The sequence below is a fragment of the Salvia splendens genome, unplaced genomic scaffold, assembly GCF_004379255.2.
Source record: "Salvia splendens isolate huo1 unplaced genomic scaffold, SspV2 ctg414, whole genome shotgun sequence".
Classification (NCBI taxonomy): Eukaryota; Viridiplantae; Streptophyta; class Magnoliopsida; order Lamiales; family Lamiaceae; genus Salvia; species Salvia splendens.
This window is the reverse complement of record NW_024599063.1, coordinates 26,811-45,845: the sequence shown is the minus strand read 5'-3', so window position 1 is coordinate 45,845 and position 19,035 is coordinate 26,811. Positions and strand designations below refer to the sequence as shown.

Below are 19,035 nucleotides of genomic sequence, written 5' to 3'. Positions count from 1 at the left end.
TCCATCTTGACTGAAAAATGCTATGGTAGCCTTAAAATGCTTTGCATATCTATAATTCCTTTTGCATCCTTAAAGTGAAGGATTTGGAGATTGTTACGATGTTTGATGTACCCTTTTTTTCATGTATAAGTTCATCAATTTCTACAATTTGTTGGTTGCACATTCCACTATTTCTACAATTCTACAAAGTGGTACATTGAACTATAGGGCAGAAATTGTAGTCGATCTAAATGGAAAAGTTTAATCTGGTCCACTATGAGCATCATGATTTCATGAATTTAGATAAAAATATATAGAATGAAAATATTTATCTACTCCACACTTGTATTCTTTCCACACTAATTTCTGACTCTTCTTTTTCTGCAGCCTCAAGGGGAGAATTATGCTCATCACAAATATGCTTCTTCCATGTGCTTTTCAAGGTTTATTGCACTTTACCTATCTGACTTTTCAGTTTGGTCATAGTCTTGTGTTTTGCTTTTGAATTTGTCAATATTCTAACGCCACGAAAGTGATATCTTTCTAGGGGACTGCCTTGGCATTTTATATTCTTTCAGCTCTATTTGTGAATAATTTTGTCGTCATATTCGTGATCACCGTACTTCTAGCTGCACTTGATTTTTGGGTTGTCAAGAATGTAAGTGGACGCATCTTAGTGGGCCTCAGGTGGTGGAATGAAATCAATGACGATGGTGAGAGTGTGTGGAAATTTGAATGCCTTGACCAAGAGGTGAGGATCTATTGCCACTTTAATGCATCTTATCTGTTCTACTCTGCCATAACCATGTTTACTCATCATTTTCATTTTATTCAGTCAATGGCTCGAATGAACAAGAAGGATTCATGGCTGTTCGTGGACCTTATACCTTACGGTAAATAAAGAATCTTGATTAAGATACCATACGGATATTATCTTTAGTTCAATTGAAAGGAAAGGATAATGTAGATAGATGATGTTCAAAAGGTTAGGCAAATGAGGAGTTGCATATGAATGATGGTGTGCGTTATTGTTGAATTATTAATTCTTTCGCAGCAATCATGTAGGAGTATTTTATTTTTGCATGTAAAGCCTTCTCCATTTGATGTCATCAGATCTTCCTTGAGCTATTTATTTTTCTAATTAATTAATTTTTTTTATTTTCTCACCAGGCTGTTGTATGGATCTTTTTTGCCATATTCTCTCTGATTAGGTTCCAAGCTGATTATCTTCTTGTTGTTGGCGTGTGCTTGACGCTTAGCATTGCTAATATCATCGGCTTCAGTAAATGTCGGAAAGGTTCGTTTACTATGGATGTTTATCTCAAGTGTCGGATTTTACAAATTCTACTCAAGTCTCATCTGTTTTTACGTGTTTTTCTGTATTGATGCTCATATTCTCCTGCTTAGTGCATAAATTTCTTTGACTGCTGCTGCTGGTTTTCTGTAGTGATTGATGCTCATACTTATTGTTGAATGTTGTTACTTATGGTAGCCTCCTGGATTCTGTTTTTTACTGTAGTGAATTATTCATGCAAATTAGAGTCCTCACTTTTAACCTAGGAAGTAAAAATAGTCATCTGATTATTTTCGTCCTTATGTAACTGTATGTGGTTCAATTTTTTCTTCCAGATGCTAAGAAGCAGCTTCAGGCATTTGCTTCCCAGACCATTGCTTCTCGTTTCCAATCCACCATTCAGTCAGCATTTAGTGTTGTTTGAGTTGCTTAACTCATTGAGAGGAACACGCGCAAGCTGCTGTCGAGCAGATTTTATTTTCCTATAGTGTAAATGAAAATTTAGAAGAGTTGCTCATATACATTCATGTAGACAGAAGAAGGTGCATGTCTATGTACCATTTTTTGATATCTAAAGATGTTGTAATACGTAAAAAAATCATTATTTGTTAGGATTTCATTTGTTCTCATTGTGTGTGATTACTGAATGTGGTTTAATTTTCAAGAATTTTTTAAATGATCATCAATATAAGGATCGAGAGGATATTTGATTAAAGAACATCAGCAAGCAAGATGCACTTAATAACTTTTGTGGGATTCGTGGAATATTCTAAGGTATTCTTTAAAATTTCGTATTTCATGTATCCAACACACAGCTTAACATGGTATATATTCTGAACAAAAAAATATTTATTCAATGTTTAGATGAAATTAAACTTTAAGGACAAAATTGTCTAAACACATTAGCAACCCAGTGGCCAGTGTAAAGGTTTCGATGTATTAGGAAAATATGGATATAATGAAGGTTGTGGTGAGAGTGTGACCTTGTCTTATCCCTATTGTAAGAATCACACGCTCTCAAATGATAACCCCATAAAATGTTAATGTCCCATTTCAGTTTTTCTCTCAACGAACTAACTGATCACGGTGGTGGTGGTGGTGGTTGATATTCAATATGGCAAGTCTGGTGGTGTTGCATCACAGACAACCGTCTTCCACCGTCCTCTCATCTTCTCTCTCAGACTTCAACGGCGCCAGACTTACTTCCTCACTCCAGGTATTCCCAACACACAGATGTGCAGAAAATCAGCAAAATACACTTTACTACTATTATTGAATTCCATACAACTGTCTTGGCTTTTGAAGCAAATGATGCCTCAACTCAATGCAAGAAAAAAAAAGTTGTATATGATCATGATTCATGCACGAAGCTTCAAATCTTTTTTAGTGTGCAATCTAATCAAGATTTGGGTGCAGCTGAGGAGGAAAGTATGGCAGCCGAAAGGAGCATTACGCGTTAGTGCATCGAGTGCCAAGAAAATCCTTATAATGGGAGGCACTCGATTCATCGGCATATTCTTGTCCAGACTCCTCGTCAAAGAAGGCCACCAGGTTCACTCATTCTCCCCTGCTGCTGATTCTGTGTTGATGTTGTTCCTTGCCTTTGAAAACCCGAAACACCGAATGGCAGGTCACACTTTTCACTAGAGGGAAAGCTCCAATTGCTCAACAATTGCCTGGTGAATCTGAGGCTGAATTTTCTGATTTCTCCTCCAAGGTATGCTAGCTTCCACCTGATACGAACGCACAGGGTAATATACGTTTCTTCAATTTTTGTGGTTCGTGTAGATCTTACACTTGAAGGGAGACAGACAAGATTTTGATTTTGTCAAGACCAGTCTTGCTGCAGAAGGATTTGATGTTGTATATGATATCAATGGTGTGTGTCAATCAATATATCTCTAACTTGTTTCATTTTCGTGTTGTAAAAAAGTTTCCCTCACATTTCTTGGCATTGTGGAATAGGGCGTGAGGCAGTTGAAGTTGAACCTATACTTGATGCTCTGCCAAATCTTGAACAGTTAGGATCTTTACCACTTGGATTGTATTGCACAATTCTATTGCTTTCTTTTTCTGAGTTGTGTGTGTGTGTTTTTACAGGTACATTTACTGCTCTTCAGCAGGAGTTTACCTCAAAACTGATTATCCTCCACATTATGAGGTCAGCATTTATCTTGTTTAGAATCAAAATCACTTGCATACATATATCGGCATCTGATCTTCACGCTTCATTGAAGGTCGATGCAGTTGATCCGAAGAGCAGACACAAGGGCAAGCTCGAGACAGAGAGCTTGCTAGCATCAAGAGATGTGAACTGGACTTCTATAAGGCCAGTCTACATCTACGGGCCGCTGAACTACAACCCTGTTGAGGAATGGTTCTTCCACCGGCTGAAAGAAGGCCGGCCCATCCCCGTCCCCAACTCAGGCATACAGATCACACAGCTTGGTCATGTCAAGGTATCTCACTCGTAACACCATCTCCACTTCCCTATAATCTTGCCACTACTACTCAAGACACAACTTCATTCTCTTGTATCCAAACTTTCAGGACCTCGCCACGGCCTTCATCAAGGTGCTTGGCAATCCGAAAGCAAGCAAGGAAGTGTTCAACATCTCTGGAGATAAATATGTCACCTTTGATGGTCTAGCAAGAGCATGTGCTAAGGTAAATCCTCACAAAATGCACTTCCAAAACAAAAAAAAGGTAAATCCTCACAGCTTATAATAGCTTACTAAACACATAAAAAATTGACAGGCTGGTGGCTTCCCTGAGCCCGAGATTGTTCATTACAACCCCAAAGAGTTCGATTTTGGCAAGAAGAAGGCCTTCCCTTTCCGAGACCAGGTACTGGAACGAGCAATGCATTAGTATTTTTTTGCATTGCAAAGATTGCTTAGATGTTGTGTTTGAATGCAGCATTTCTTCGCCTCGATTGACAAGGCAAAGAGCTTACTGGGATGGACGCCGGAGTTTGATCTTGTGGCAGGCCTTACAGACTCCTACAACCTAGACTTTGGCAGAGGGACATTCAGGAAAGCAGCTGATTTCTCAACTGATGACATTATCCTGGGCAAGTCTCTTGTTACTCAGTCCTAGAACAATAATATAGCTTCATTTGTTGTTATTGTACAATCATCAATCAAATCTCAAGATGAAATTTTGTTGTTATTGCACAATCCAATGTAATACACTAGTTCCTTAATGATTATTAACAAACGCACTAACATCACGAACAAGAAATTGAAACTCACGCAATTCTTGAAAAGAATAGAAACCATGAAAGGCATTTGGGTACTCAACCAATTCCACTTGATGAGCCACTGAGCATAACTTCTCTGTCGATCTTGCAACAAATCATCCCCTTCCACCACCACCAACGCCCTCGGAAACTCCACGCTCTCCAAATCACCCTCACCGCCACCGCATGGTCCCGGTCAGCCCCCACCGGCAGGAACATCCTCCACATCAGCATGGGCCCATTCGCCAGCCTCACCTCCGACTCCGTCCGCTCCTCCCCTCCAAAGAACGGCTGCACCGCCACCTTATCAAGCACGTGCCTTTCGCTCTCACTCCCTGCCCTGACCGCCACGTGGTGCGCTATATTCCCGCCAGGAAGCAGCGCTGCAAATCGATGCTTGGCGGCAGGACTTCATTGTTGAGGAAGCGGAGGGCGTCGAAGGCGTCGTGGTACTGGGAGGGGCACCTGTGCTCGGGGGCGACGGCGGCGGCGAGGGAGAGGCAGAGGTCGTGGCAGGGCTTGGAGTCGGGGGAGAAGAAGGAGAAGCCGCCGCCGTGGAAGTAGACAAGGAGGGGGAGTCTTTGGGAGTGGGAGGGTACGAAGAGGCGGAACCAGAGGTCGCGGGAGGGGTCGACGGAGATGTCGGAGAAGGAGACGGGGGAGGCCGGGATTTTGGGGTCGAGGAGGGGGGGATTCTTTTTTTGTTTTAGAATGAAACTTAGATTAGCTTTTTGTACTCGACTTTTTTTTATTCCGTGTCCTCTTAATGAAACGCATGACGATTATGCGTCTTTAAGGGATACACATGAGGGTCATGCGTCTCTCTATTTTTTTCATTTTTTAACGACGCATGAGGGTCATGCGTCACAGATAAAGACGCATCTCCCTCATGCGTCGGTACTTTTTTTTTAATTTCACGGGCAACGCATGACGCTTATGCGTCTTAGGTGGAGACGCATAATGCTTATGCGTCTCTGATTCGAAATAAATCAGCCAAGGCAAAGGCAGAATAGGCAGAAGACGCGAGAGAAAGAGAGGTTGACAAAACTCAGCGATTTCCTTGGCGATTCCCCTTCATATTTCGGTAAGGTTCCTTCAATCTTTTAACATTCCTCCCTTATTTGTTGTTAATTTGCATATTATTAGGGTTTTTGATAAATTCATTTTAAGCTTACTAAATTAGGGTTTATTGAAAAAATTGTCGTTAATTGTTGTTGGTTTGTTTATATATTTTTCAGAAATCATGTCAGTATTCGTGTGTTTATATTGGGGTGGTAGAATAGTTCAACTTCCTCAAGTGGGCATTGGTTATGATCCACCTCGTGCGAGAGCCTCCATCATATTGAATTCGTGCGTTTCATTCTCTGAATTAGTTGCAATGATATGTGCTAAGATAAGAATAGATTCAAATCAACACTCCATTGAAATATCATGGAGGCATTGTTTCTTGGGTACCAGTACGAGTTATGTATGTACTGGGGTTGACAGTGATGAAAGTGTGTTGTTTATGTTCAACAAGGTTCTAAATTCTACTCGGCATATTGAATTATTTGTTGAGTACGCGTCTGTTGGAAATGCCTTAATCCCACCAGTTGTTGAGTATGATGTTGGATCATCTACGAGTGTTGAACCTATGAAAATTGATTGCCGTATGAATGAGGAAACAGATGTTGCAGATGCTGCTGATGTTGGATTGAATACTCAAGAGCTTGTTCAAGATAATGTTGATGTTCAAGATAATGTTCATGGGCCTCCCACAATCCATCACGCCTTTGAAACCAAAGGCGTTAAGCCAATATCTAACATTCTCATGAATGTCGATGTCCCAAGTCTTACTTTCTATCCTTCGGACTTTAAATACTTGTGTTGTGCCCTCTTTCATGAGTTTATTTGAAATATGATGTTTCTGCATATTTAGCACGGACGGGTCTTCGGGTCCATATAATAATTATCCGCTAGAACTTGAAGTCTCCATCTAATCTAAGTACATATTCACAAAACAACAATTACAAACTCACAATTGCAATACAAATAACATATACATTCAAATTCATCAGCAAAATAACAAAACATCATAAACCAAATGATTCACTCCAATTCAACACAATTCATGATTTATAATGCCTAATTTATATATAACTACTAAATTAGAAGGTTAAATTAAAAGATACATTTCAACTCATACTCTATTCTCCAATTACAATCAAAATCACAACACCAAGCATCTCAAACATATCATAAACTATACAATAGCATGAATTTAACCAATAATATCCATTACCATTAACAAAACAACAAAACATCGGCTAAAAATTAAGCAATTTGTTGTAAATCCTAATTTACAAAATTGGGAGAAATCTAAACAAAATATGCACATTAACAATAAATAAGGGAAGAATGTTGAAAGATTGAAGGAAACTTACCGAAATACGAGGGAAAATCGTCGGATTTACCGGAATTGCCAATGAAAAATCGCCTAATTCGTCTTTCTCTCTTTCTGTCGCGCCTGAATGAGGTTACTGCCTCGTCTGATTTAATTCGAATTAGAGACGCATAAGCCTCATGCGTCTCTCCCTAAGACGCATGAGCATCATGCGTCGTCTATTAAAATTTTAAAAAAATAAAAGACGCATGAGGGAGATGCGTCTCTACCTAAGACGCATGACCCTCATGCGTCGTTAAAAAAAACGAAAAAAAAAGAGAGACGCATGACCCTCATGCGTCTTTATGAAAGACGCATAATCATCATGCGTCTCATTAAAAGGAGACGCATGAGGGTCATGCGTCTCTACCAAACCCGGAACAAAAAAAAAAGTTCAGTACAAACACGGAATCTAAGTTCTATTATAGAAAAAAAAAAAGAAAAAACCCGGAGGCGGCTGTTTATGGTTCCGTCGGAGCGGTTGAACAGGAATGAGCCGATGAAGAATTTGAGCCTCGTCATGAGTGGGCGGGTATGGTTATTATCATTTTTTTTTTTTATCATCTTCATCGCCCATGTTTGCTGACGATTATCTGTTTTCACCTCTGCAAATACTGCATTTATAATGGTTAGTTATACCTAAACAATTAAATACTCCTAACGGAAACCGAGGAACCTAACCAATAGTATCATAAAAATAATGTAAATTTAGAATGAACCATGAGTCCATGATGCATGTTTGTGATAATTTATAAAAATAAATTGAGGTAGATGTATAAACTAAAGTTTTAATTGAATCGTACTCTTTAATTTGTTAATATTATTTCTCTTTTATAGTCTCTAACATTTTATTACTTATTTTTATTTTTATCAGCGGCTAAAAATTTGGCATTTTTCACTGTTATTATATTTATAGATTATTCAAAAAATCGACGATTGCTTACGCATTCACCACTTGAAGATTTTCTAATATGTACCCCGAACTCAGATTATGACCTTTGGGTGGGAAAAACTTATCAGAAACAAAAGGACTTAATTAGAGAAGAAGAAAAAAATTTAGTTATGGAGAGAACTGAAAAACTCGTTCAATCTGAGAGAGGAACGATTAAAATGATTGAATTAATTTTTTTTAACTTGTCTTCTGTCTAATCTCCTTTATATAGAGTTATGATAGGTCATATTAGTGATCCATTGAAGTTGGACTTGGTCAAACCGGTTGGAGTTATATTTAAAATTGAGCCTCAATTTAATACAAGTCCAACATAATATTATTATCAGCCACTATAGTAAAATAGTATTCACTGCCCGTCCAATCCCAAATTACGAGTAATCCGGACTTTACCTCTTTAATTTATTATTTCTCGTGTTTAAGATATAAATATCTATTAATTAGTTTAAGTCAGCTATTTGACTTTAATTAATTAATATCTTTTTCCAAGAGTTGTCTAGTTCAAAATCTTTTTATTCTGGAATAAATTCCAACCGACCTGGTTTCTGAATAATAAAACCTTTTTCGAACACCTCTTGAGGATATTATCAAAATGGACTCACCTAACACACGATTCATTGGGATAACAATACTACAGACATTGATCACCACTACCTAAGATATCAGGTTCTTGGATTACGAAAAATCTGCACCATTTGATAAATCAAAGTAGTGCACAATCAATATCGTATGATCAATGTTATGTCAACAATGATTAATAAATAACAATCATCGAGACCTCGTCTTTCAATAAATAGCAAGAAAGACTTATCTCAACTGTTAGATCCTTCAGTGTTATACCATACCAGTATCGTTTATTTCCTAAGGTAAGGAAACATACGGACTGACACTACAACATTTACGATAGGTAGTCAAACTCTATCTAGGTTGTGAAATTTTATTTCTCTTCTACAAAGAACCAACTGTGTCATCTTTTGTGAACGCCTTTCACGACCAGTCTACTATGCAGAGGAGTTAGACTTGTTTGCTTCTTAACAATGATAATTAGTATGGACCTTGCTATAATTAACTTCAAGAAGTAAAATTAATTGGGAATTAACTCCATAATATGTCATTGAATATCCAACTCTTCCTATAATTAAAAACTGATAGCTAATGACTTTTTAGGTTTGGTATTTTAGTTTTTTTTTTATATTTTATTTTGATATTCTATTACTCTTTATTTACTTATAATCAATTAAATTTTATCTTACAGTTGTAGGTATAATTATTTTATAATTGAATATAATTAGTTTTATAGACTTACTATAATTAGTCTCATCATCATATTTCTAGGAATTCCATTAACAAACAGTCTCCATTTTTATGGTTAGTTATACCTAAACAATTAAATACTCTTAACATATTTAACTAAAAACAAGAAACCTAACTAATAGTAGTATAATAAAAATGATGTAAATTTACAATGAACCAAGAAGATATTTATTATAGCAGTTTATAAAAGTAATTGCGCTGGATGTATATAAACTATGGTAGGATGAAATTACCCACTATGGTCGTGTCTAATGAAAGTTGTGATCGGGAGTAGGGGAGGCTACTCCCATATAACCGGGAAACCAGCTCCACCACTGCCTGGAAGCAAGGAGTATGATGATTGGGAGGAGACGGATCTAATCGTCTTCTCGTGGATTGTGGACAATATCGAAACCGATATCATAGCGAATTTCGCCCATCATCAGACGGCCAAGGCAATCAGGGATAACCTAGCCACCACATACGAGAGTGAAGGCGATCTCTATCTCGTGTATGACCTGGAGGATAAGGCAAACACGATTGAGTAGGGGAACATGGATCTGGAAACATATTATCGAAAAATCCGTGGAATGTGGATCAATATCGACCAGCATCAGAAACAAACGGTTGACTGTTGTGACAAGGAGTAAACCAATTTCGAGTTTACTCGAACACCAAGAGGCTGCTCCGATTTTTGGCAGGGATGAACGGGAGCACGAGGGAGTCCGGCATGACATCCTCCAAGAAGTGTCCCCTCCCCCGGTAGAAACTGCCAATGGGTGGGTCAAAAGGGAGGCGCCTCGACGGAGACTCGGGCAACTGGATCCCTCCAACACAGCCATTGACGGACGCGGGGGAGGAGGGGATTCGTCATAAGGAGGTATTGGCCATGGATTCGCGGCACAGGGGCAGCGACAAGTCCATCGGAGCGGGACCGCGCGTTCAACCACCGCCACTCACTGCCCTAGAAACAAACCGGTGGACAAATCCAAACTTTGGTGCTCTCATTGTGGAATGCAAAAGGACACATGAGAGACGTGCTTTCAATTGCTGGGATATCCCGAATGGTGGGAGGAGAGGCAGACGGCAAGAGCGAAAATGGCGGTCGGAGTTTCCACCAGAAATGAGGCGGCAAAATCGATCCCGACACAGGAAATCGGGAGGTGATGCACGGATAGGGAAAACAGAGAGAAGGACCGAAACTTCCTGCAGTGGCAGGAGCGGCGGCGATGTCATCGGCGCCGGGAATTTCACCGAGAGAACTTGGAAGGAAAAGGGAGGAGGTGGCGGACAGAATGAAGCTGGAGGTAAAGGGTTAGGAGATCAAAACCCTAACCCTAATTACTTTGATTTTTCGCAAAATGCACCCCAAACTTTGTTTAAATTGCGCCAGACATCCCATTCTTTGCATGAGAGACCCCTAATTTATAATGAGTTACAGATTGATCCCCAGTTTATAGATTATTATGAAAAACCCCTGATTACTTGAAAACTGTGCAACTCAATCCTATTACACTTTAAAATCAATTTGAGCCCTTGGACCGTATTTTCGCTGCATTTATTGTGAAGATTGATAATGGGGGTGATAAAAAGGGATGTATATTTGACTGTGGATCCACCGACACCATGACTCCCAATAAAGATGATTTTGTTAGTTTTAGTAATATTACTAAAACTATATACAAGCTGCTAGTGGGGAATTGATTACTGTGGTCGGGGCGAGCATTATTGAAATATCCCCAACCTTGAGATTATCAAATTGTCTTTATGTTCCTACTCCGTCCCAGAGATTGATGTTTATAAGCCACGTAACGAAAGAGTTGAACTGTACTTTGCTGATGCACCTCGTCTTCTGTATTTTGCAGGATATTCGGGCTAGGAAGATACTGGGGCGTGGCACTGAGAGCCGAGGACTCTACTACGTGGATGAGATAGCTCAACAAGGCGGTGTGATGCTGGCTCATGGGTCTACGAAACGGAAAATTTGGCTCTGGCACCAACGACCGGGACACCCTTCCCCTGGTTATTTTAGTTTACTTTTTCCTAAACTTTCTATTCCGAAAGATTTTTCTTGTGAGATTTGTGTTTTGGCCAAGAGTCACAGACAATCGTTTATATCTACAAATACTCGTATGAATTCAGTTTTTTCCCTTGTTCATGTTGATGTGTGGGGTCCTGCACCTATTGTTGGGGGGGAACGGTTTTAGATATTTTGTGATTTTTGTAGATGATTGCACTAGGATGACGTGGATATACTTTCTAAAACACAAGTCTGAGGTAATTGACAAATTCATTCTTTTCTTTAACCTTATCCAAACCCAGTTTCAGATCACTATAAAAACCTCTTGTCCTTATACACCTGAACAAAATGGGGTAGCAGAAAGAAAAAACAGAACCATCCTCGAAATTACCCGAGCCTTGATGTTTGAATCCAAATTTCCTACCTACTTTTGGCCTGAAGCTATTGCTACCTCTATCTACCTCAAAAACCAACTCCCCACAAAAATCCTAAACAAAAAAACACCCCTTGATACCCTTTCCAAGCTCACCAAAATACCGAACATCTTAACCTTCAGCCCAAAGTTTTTGGATGTACCGTTTATGTCCATATCCCTAAACATGAAAAAGCAAAATTGCCCCCTTATGCTACCAAATGTGTGTTTTTGGGTTCCGGGATTAACCAAAAGGGGTATAGATGTTATGATCCAACTACAAAAAGAGTAGTAACCACAATGAACTGCACTTTCCTGGAAACTGAATTTTATTACCATACCCACCTTAGTAGTCAGTGGGAGAGTGAGTCAGAAAAAACATCGGACTACCTAAGTTCGTTTGTGCCTGGGCCAAATTTCTCCGATGAGGACTCAACAGAGAAGGTTAGCATTGCCACCGAGCATGTCCCAACCATACTAGAGTACTCTGCGTCCCAGTGTCCCTCCTCAACCGGTATCCGAAGCACCTGAGGTAATTTCTGATTCACCACAAGAAAATACTCCTACTGACCCTGTTGATACAGAGACTGCAAATGAAGATACGACTCTAGATGAGAGCACATGTCGTTATATACTCCCACCAAGGAGTACTCGTGGAATTCCACCAAAGAGATTCTCCCTGGAAAAAATAGGCAAGAAGAGTCAGTATGTTGTGGCGAACTTTGTGAAAGGGAATTTAACCAAGATGGCAAGAGCTTTTGAGGCTGCTCTCTATGAGGAAGAGGAGATTCCCTATACAGCGGAAGAGACCTGGAAAGTTAAACATTGGAGAGATGTTATGCTTGTAGAGATGGATACTCTGTTGAAGAATAAAACTTGAGAAGTTAGCAAACTACCCAAAGGAGCTACCACTGTGGGGTGCAGATGGGTATTCACAATAAAGAGAAGACCCGACGGATCTATTGATCGATATAAAGCTAGGTTGGTGGCGAAAGGATATACCCAAACTTATGGCGTCACTATGCGTAGACTTTTTCACCAGTTGCCAAAATCAACACAGTAAGAGTTTTGTTCTCGATAGCGGCTAACTGGGATTAGCCCATACACCAGTTTGATGTAACAAACGTCTTCCTACATGGGGAACCAACCAACTTGTTTATATGTTTGCAAGCTCAAGAAGACACTATATGGCCTCAAACAATCTCCTAGGGCATGGTTCGGGAGATTCACTGAAGTGATGAAGAAGTATGATTATCGGTAGAGTGATAAGTCGCATTCTAGGCCATGGTTACTGGTCAGTATAACGTGCTTAATTGGATTATATCTGCAACACAGTTGCTAAAGTGTGCAGGAAAAGGGTACCAATCAGTACGAAAGGGATAGGATAATTCAGGTGACAAAAGCGTCAGAAGGGTGCAATACTGACCAAGATGCATGTCAATAAGGCTCGAGATGGAGAAGAAGGATTGTTGGGAAGGATCAACCACAAACAAGGGCAAAAGAGTCATTTCATGAAGAGAGTCTACCCTAAAAAAAACAAGGGCAAGCCCCCTATAAAAAGAAGCCACTTGGAGAGAAAAAGTATCATCGAGGATCGACATTCACACTTAGTTAGAGCATTCTCTCTCGGTAGATCAGTTCCTTCAGCATAATCCAAGATCTTCTCATTCCTCGCCACAACCATGGTCACCTGAAGTTCCATCAGTCCGTCAGAGATTCGCCTTCCATCGTTCCGGACAGTTTATTCCGTAGTCGTAGTAGTTTCATCGCCCAGAGTGGCAAAACAATCTTTATTCGCTTTCATAGTTAATCTTTACTTGTTTCCTTACGTTGGATCTATTGCATTCTCAACACTTGTTAGCTTTTGAAGTATTTTGTTGTGATCCAAACGTTTTATGCAATGAAGTTGTTTTTATGCTTCTCTTTCGGTTTGAATCTGTTTCATTCTGCCTAGGTAGCTTAGATCTAGTTGTTGCGGTAATTTCTAAGTGTTGAAAGCATGATTTCATTTAGAGTTGCTCGATCTGTGATTGTTAGTTAAGTAGCTGTTTAGATTTAGTTTCGGAAGTGATTAAGTGCGAAATCTGAGTTTACGTTATTCTGCCACCTTGCATGTCGTCCAGTATATGTAGTTCTTTATTTCACTCGTTTAATCTTCGAATTTTAGTATGTTAAATCGTAGATCTGAATTGTGAAGTTGTTGATCTGTAATCTCATCTATGGAATCTGAGTTTGTTTGATTTGTGTTCATACAAGTTGAAGAAGACAACATCCACATCCAAGTTTAGGACCACTTTTGCTTTTTAGTTACTTTTTGCTTTTGTCTTTTGCTTTTCTGCTGGTACCCTACAGATCTGACAGTGCAGCCACCCAACCACCACTTATTCTCTGATATTCCGTTTAGCCTTTTATAGTAACTATCTACTTCCCACATGTCCCTGAAACACCTTGTCCCCCACTCTCACGTACACAGCCACATGTAGGTCACTTTCACACCACCCAGTCAGTAGAGTACCACCTTTAATTCCTGTCTAGGTAGAATCTCAACCCAAGCGTGGTAGCTAACCAACCCCTCTCCAGACTATCACCACAATTACCCAAAGCGCATCCATCTCTATGGAATTCGACCCTTACCTCCACTATACTAGCCAGTAGAAGTGGGTTGAGGAATTTCTTTGATGCCAGGTTCAGGTTGGTTGGGACTTCTATCCTGATCAGTAGGATATATCCTTGCTTGACACGACACCCGAACACCTGCGAGCATAAGTCACCAAAATGGCGTCGTTGCCGGGGATGGATGGCGTTATTAACTGTTATTGTGTGTGATATTTTGGCATATATATTGTGCATAATTTTATCTTTTCTTTTTATTTCAGTTTATGAGAAACAGTTCGACTCCTGACCATTGGAAGCCGAAGATACTCCTATGAGGGACTATACTCGTGACCACTTGTTCTGGCCTGTCGACAGCCCTGTCTGACCTAGGCACGAGTAGTGACGAAGAGCAAGACACCATAGAAGGAAGAATACCAGAACCGGTGCTACAATTGGAAGGTGACCTAAGGAGGATGGCTGCCCACGTAGACGATGACCCAGAGATCAGATCGCTGAACGCGCATGCCGACGGAGATCCGCAGCAAGCCATAGTTGTCACCCCGGGACAGACAACCTGTGATGTGAAGCCACATGTTATCGCAATTCTACCCACGTACTGTGGGAAGAGCTATGAAGGGCCCAACGAGTTCCTTCATGAGTTCTGTAAGATTTGTAAGGCACAAAGAAGGCCTTGCCGTTCGTCCTAAAGGGGGAGGCCAACACATGGTTCATGCTCCTGCCACCCAACTTCATTGAGAGTTGGGCCGATTTCGAGTCAGCCTTCCTAGGTGAATTTTTCCCATCATCGAAGACGAGTGCGCTGAAGAGAGAGATAACCAGTGCGAAGCAAGAGTACGATGAACCCCTAAGCGATTATTGGGCGAAATATATGAACCTTTTGGATGCGTGTCCAAACCATCGCATGACAGACATAGAGCATCACACCTTTTATGAAAGGATGAATAAGGCAACAAAGGATCTGGCAAACTCATCGTCAGGAGGAAGCTTTACGCAACTAAGGGTCAGTGAAGCGAAAAAGGTCCTAGGGAAGCTTTTGAGCGCAAAGAAGGAGTACGACAATTTGAGGGATGGATACAACAGAGAAAGGATTGCGAGTGCTTCGTCCACTGACCAAGAGCAGAAGATAGAGCAGAAGATGGACTTGAAGATGGATGAGCTGAAAAAGACGCTCCTGAGCGCGATCGAGAAGAACACGCCACCACCTTCCCCAACTGGGAGCTACAAGGGTGCAGAGCAGGGAAATCAAGGGCCAACCTGCGATCAGTCGAATTACTTCGTCAATATGGAGCAAGTCAATGCTGCAGGGTACTATAACTCTAGTGAGGATTGGATACCGGGGAGACAGCGGGACGAACCATGGAGGGACCATCTAAATTTTCGATGGGGCGATGGGAACCAAAACCAAGGTCAAGGTCAGAACCAATACAACCCCCACCCGAACCAAAATCCCAACCGTGGCCCAGCAAATCCTGACCACCAATCCAACTGGTCAGGAAGGAACCAACAACCCCACAACCAAAACCCACAGAACCAAAACTCAAACCATGTTTATATACCACCCCACCAGAGGAACTACCAAAATTACCAGAATCAGCATAGTCAAGGCCCCCAACACCAACAGAACCAGAACCAGAACCGGAATCAATATCACCAAGACCAGTACAACCCTCCTGCCCAGTATAACCAATACCCTCCTAACCAGAACCAGCAAAACTTCCAGAATTACCAACCCAATCGAAATCCCCAGTATAGCCAGCACCAAGGTCCGAATCAGTTCCAATATCCTAATAGGTCAAGGAGATCTATGGAGAACATGATGGGAGAAATGCTCGCTTCGCAGTAGAGTATCAAGGGTGAATTGCAGTCCAATAATGAAGTAGTGCAGGGGATGCAGAATGCACAGAAGGAGCATAAGGCAAACATAGATATGATGAATAGGCAATTAGCCCAACTGGCGAATTCGATGGGAGAATTGAAGGGGAATTCAGGGAAACTCTCGTCTACAGACCATGTACCTGAAAAGGCAAACGTGAGCAAGGTCATATTGCGGTCCGGTACTGCCTATGATAGACCACAACCGAAGAAACCCAGTGGAGAGCTTAGTGAAACGAAGGTACTGAGCGACATCGTCTCGGAGAGAGAGCTCTACAGACCTCTGCCTCAGATGCGGGATCCGTTTTTCTTGGACGAAGCACCATTGGAAAAAGATGAAGCCAATGGCGTACGACCCAGGGGAGACCATCCTAAAGAAACGGAACCCACGAAAGAGACTCAAGCCCAGAATGTGCCCAAGAGAGACTCCGGAAAGGCTATTGAAAAACCGGTAGACGAGGCGAAGGGGAAAAAACCATTCCCTTACCGTTTCGTGACTAGAAGGAAGAAGGAGAACCCAATGGATTATATGTCAATTTTTGGGAAGCTGGATGTCACCATACCATTTCTCCAAGCCGTGATGCTACCCCCGCTTGGAAAATTTATCAAGGAGTTCATAGCTGGGAAAGCCCAGGAGGATGGAAAAATCATGGTGGAAGGGATAGCGTCAGCAATTGTGCAGGAGAAGCTACCGCCCAAGAGAGCTGACCCAGGTATGTTCACTTTACCTATAACTATAGGAGATGTAAAAATCGAGCATGCGATGTGTGATCTGGGAGCATCTATTAATGTTATGCCATTATCAATCTATAATCGGTTGAAGGGAGTAAAGTTGTCAAGCACTAGGGTGTTAATCCAACTGGCTGATAGGTCATGCATAAATCCTGAGGGCGTGTTGGAAAATGTATTGGTGAGAGTGCAAAATTTTACTTACCCTGCTGACTTTTATGTGATCAAGATGAGTGAGTCTGAAGCTAGGAAGTCTAGCGGTATATTGTTAGGGAGAGCGTTTTTTATAACAGCTAAGACAATCGTGGACATGGCTGAAGGGACAATTTGCATTGATTTTCATGGAGAGAAATTCACCTTTGACATCAATGAGGCAATGAAGAAGCCTATCGATTCTGAAAATCTATGCTATGTTGATGTAATTGACCCCCTAGTCCAAGATTTTCTTGAGACCGAATTATTGCAGGAAAAACTCCAAGCATTGGATGTATATGGACAGGCTGATGTAGAAGCAGCTGCATGGTGCGACCTAATCAGTAGCCAAGGGTTGATTTATGAAGAGATCGAAGGAGCGATTAAGGATTTTTGTCAGAAATCAGAATTTGTTGGAGCCGCAGGGGCTCAACTACCAGCTAGTACAGAGGGACTCTCAGATGATGAATTGGAAAAAGAGGGGAATGTTGCAAGGAGCCTTCTACCCGCAGACACACTTCCCCCACAAGTTGAATTGAAGAAACTACCAGCAAATCTGAAGTATGTCTTCCTCGGGGAAGAAGACTCATATCCTGTGATTATCAGCAGCAGCCTTACGGAAGAGCAAGAGGCAAGGCTACTGACTGTGCTAAGCAAGAACAAAAGAGCGATTAGGTGGAGCCTTACAGATATGGTGCGAATAAGCCTCGATGTCTGTATGCACCACATCAGGCTGGAAGAAGGAGCGAAAGCACATCAGACTTGCAGCGGAAGGTGAACCCTAACATGCGGGAGGAGATATTTAAGGAAATTTTGAAATTGCTATCATTGGGAATTATCTATTCGGTGCCCGACAGCGAGTGGGTCAGCCCCATTCACATGGTCCCCAAGAAGTCAGGGATCCAAGTGGTTCAGAATGAGAGGAATGAGCTGATACCAACAAGGCTAGTCACTGGTTGGCGGATGTGCATAGACTACCGCAAACTGAACGCCGCAACACGGAAGGACCATTTCCCCCTGCCGTTCATCGATCATATGTTGGAGCGACTGGCTGGGAAGAAGTACTTCTGTTTTTTAGATGGGTACAACGGATATTTTCAAATCTACGTGGATCCCGAAGACCAGGACAAAACCACCTTCACCTGCCCATTTGGAACCTATGCGTACAGACGCATGTCGTTCGGTCTGTGCAACGCTCCGGGTACATTTCAACGATGCATGATGAACATTTTTTCTGATCTGATCGAGGAGTGTATAGAAATATTCATGGATGACTTTACAGTCTACGGAGACTCTTTCGACTCGTGCCTTCATCACTTGGACATAGTTCTAGAGAGGTGTCAAGCAATGAGCATAGTCTTGAATTTCGAAAAGTGCCATTTTATGGTCACAGAAAGGATCGTCCTAGGACACGTGGTGTCGGAGAGAGGTATCCAGGTGGATCAAGCCAAAGTGGACGTCATATCCAAGCTGCCATTCCCTACTGACCAGAAGGAAATAAGGGATTTTCTGGGGCATGCAGGATTTTATCAACGATTTATTAAAGACTTCTCCAAAATTGCCCAACCCTTTACCAGACTCCTTCAAAACGAGGTGGAGTTCATCTTTGATGAACAGTGCAAAGCCGCTTTCAACCTTCTCAAAGAAAAGCTGATATCCGCGCCAATCATCCGGGCTCCTGACTGGGATCATCCTTTCGAAGTGATGTGTGATGCCAGCGACTATGCAGTGGGAGCTGTTCTGGGTCAGAAGATCGAAAGAAAAAGGTATGTGATCTTCTATGCATCTAAAACATTGAATTAAGCTCAAAGGAATTATGACACCACTGAGAAGGAGATGTTGGACGTGGTGTATTCATTCGAGAAGTTTCGGCAGTACTTGTTGGGATCCAAGGTCATCGTCTATACTGACCATGCGGCCATTAAGTACCTGATTGCCAAGAAAGAATCAAAACCCCGACTGATCCGATGGGTACTCCTGCTACAAGAATTCGATTGGGAGGTAGAAGACAAAAAA

At 41.4% G+C, this 19,035-nt stretch overlaps 1 protein-coding gene and 2 pseudogenes across 2 annotated transcripts; 2 read left to right on the top strand and 1 right to left on the bottom strand.

Annotated features, from left to right (window-relative positions):
• The first annotated feature begins 357 nt into the window (after window positions 1-357).
• On the top strand, window positions 358-1,902 carry LOC121790113 (annotated as a pseudogene).
• Window positions 1,903-2,327: 425 nt separating this feature from the next.
• LOC121790118 (chloroplast stem-loop binding protein of 41 kDa b, chloroplastic-like) lies at window positions 2,328-4,500 on the top strand. 2 transcript variants are annotated; one of them, XM_042188401.1, is made up of 11 exons: window positions 2,328-2,489; window positions 2,690-2,824; window positions 2,904-2,990; window positions 3,062-3,152; window positions 3,239-3,293; window positions 3,374-3,434; window positions 3,511-3,732; window positions 3,824-3,940; window positions 4,031-4,120; window positions 4,193-4,390; window positions 4,435-4,500. In XM_042188401.1, exons 1-10 carry the CDS (start codon window positions 2,388-2,390, stop codon window positions 4,370-4,372), a joined length of 1,140 nt encoding a protein of 379 aa, XP_042044335.1. In that variant the 5' UTR covers window positions 2,328-2,387; the 3' UTR covers window positions 4,373-4,390; window positions 4,435-4,500. The 2 variants fall into 2 exon arrangements, with proteins under 2 accessions (XP_042044335.1, XP_042044334.1); XM_042188400.1 differs by having other exon boundaries at window positions 4,193-4,444.
• On the bottom strand, window positions 4,439-6,279 carry LOC121790117 (annotated as a pseudogene).
• Window positions 6,280-19,035: the final 12,756 nt, after the last annotated feature.

Coding starts and splice junctions, on each gene's coding strand:
- LOC121790118 (XM_042188401.1), top strand. CDS start 2,388: ATGGCAAGTCTGGTGGTGTTGCATCACAGACAACCGTCTTCCACCGTC. Junction 2,825..2,903: donor TCGTCAAAGAAGGCCACCAG/GTTCACTCATTC, acceptor ACCGAATGGCAG/GTCACACTTTTCACTAGAGG. Junction 3,153..3,238: donor TGTTGTATATGATATCAATG/GTGTGTGTCAAT, acceptor ATTGTGGAATAG/GGCGTGAGGCAGTTGAAGTT.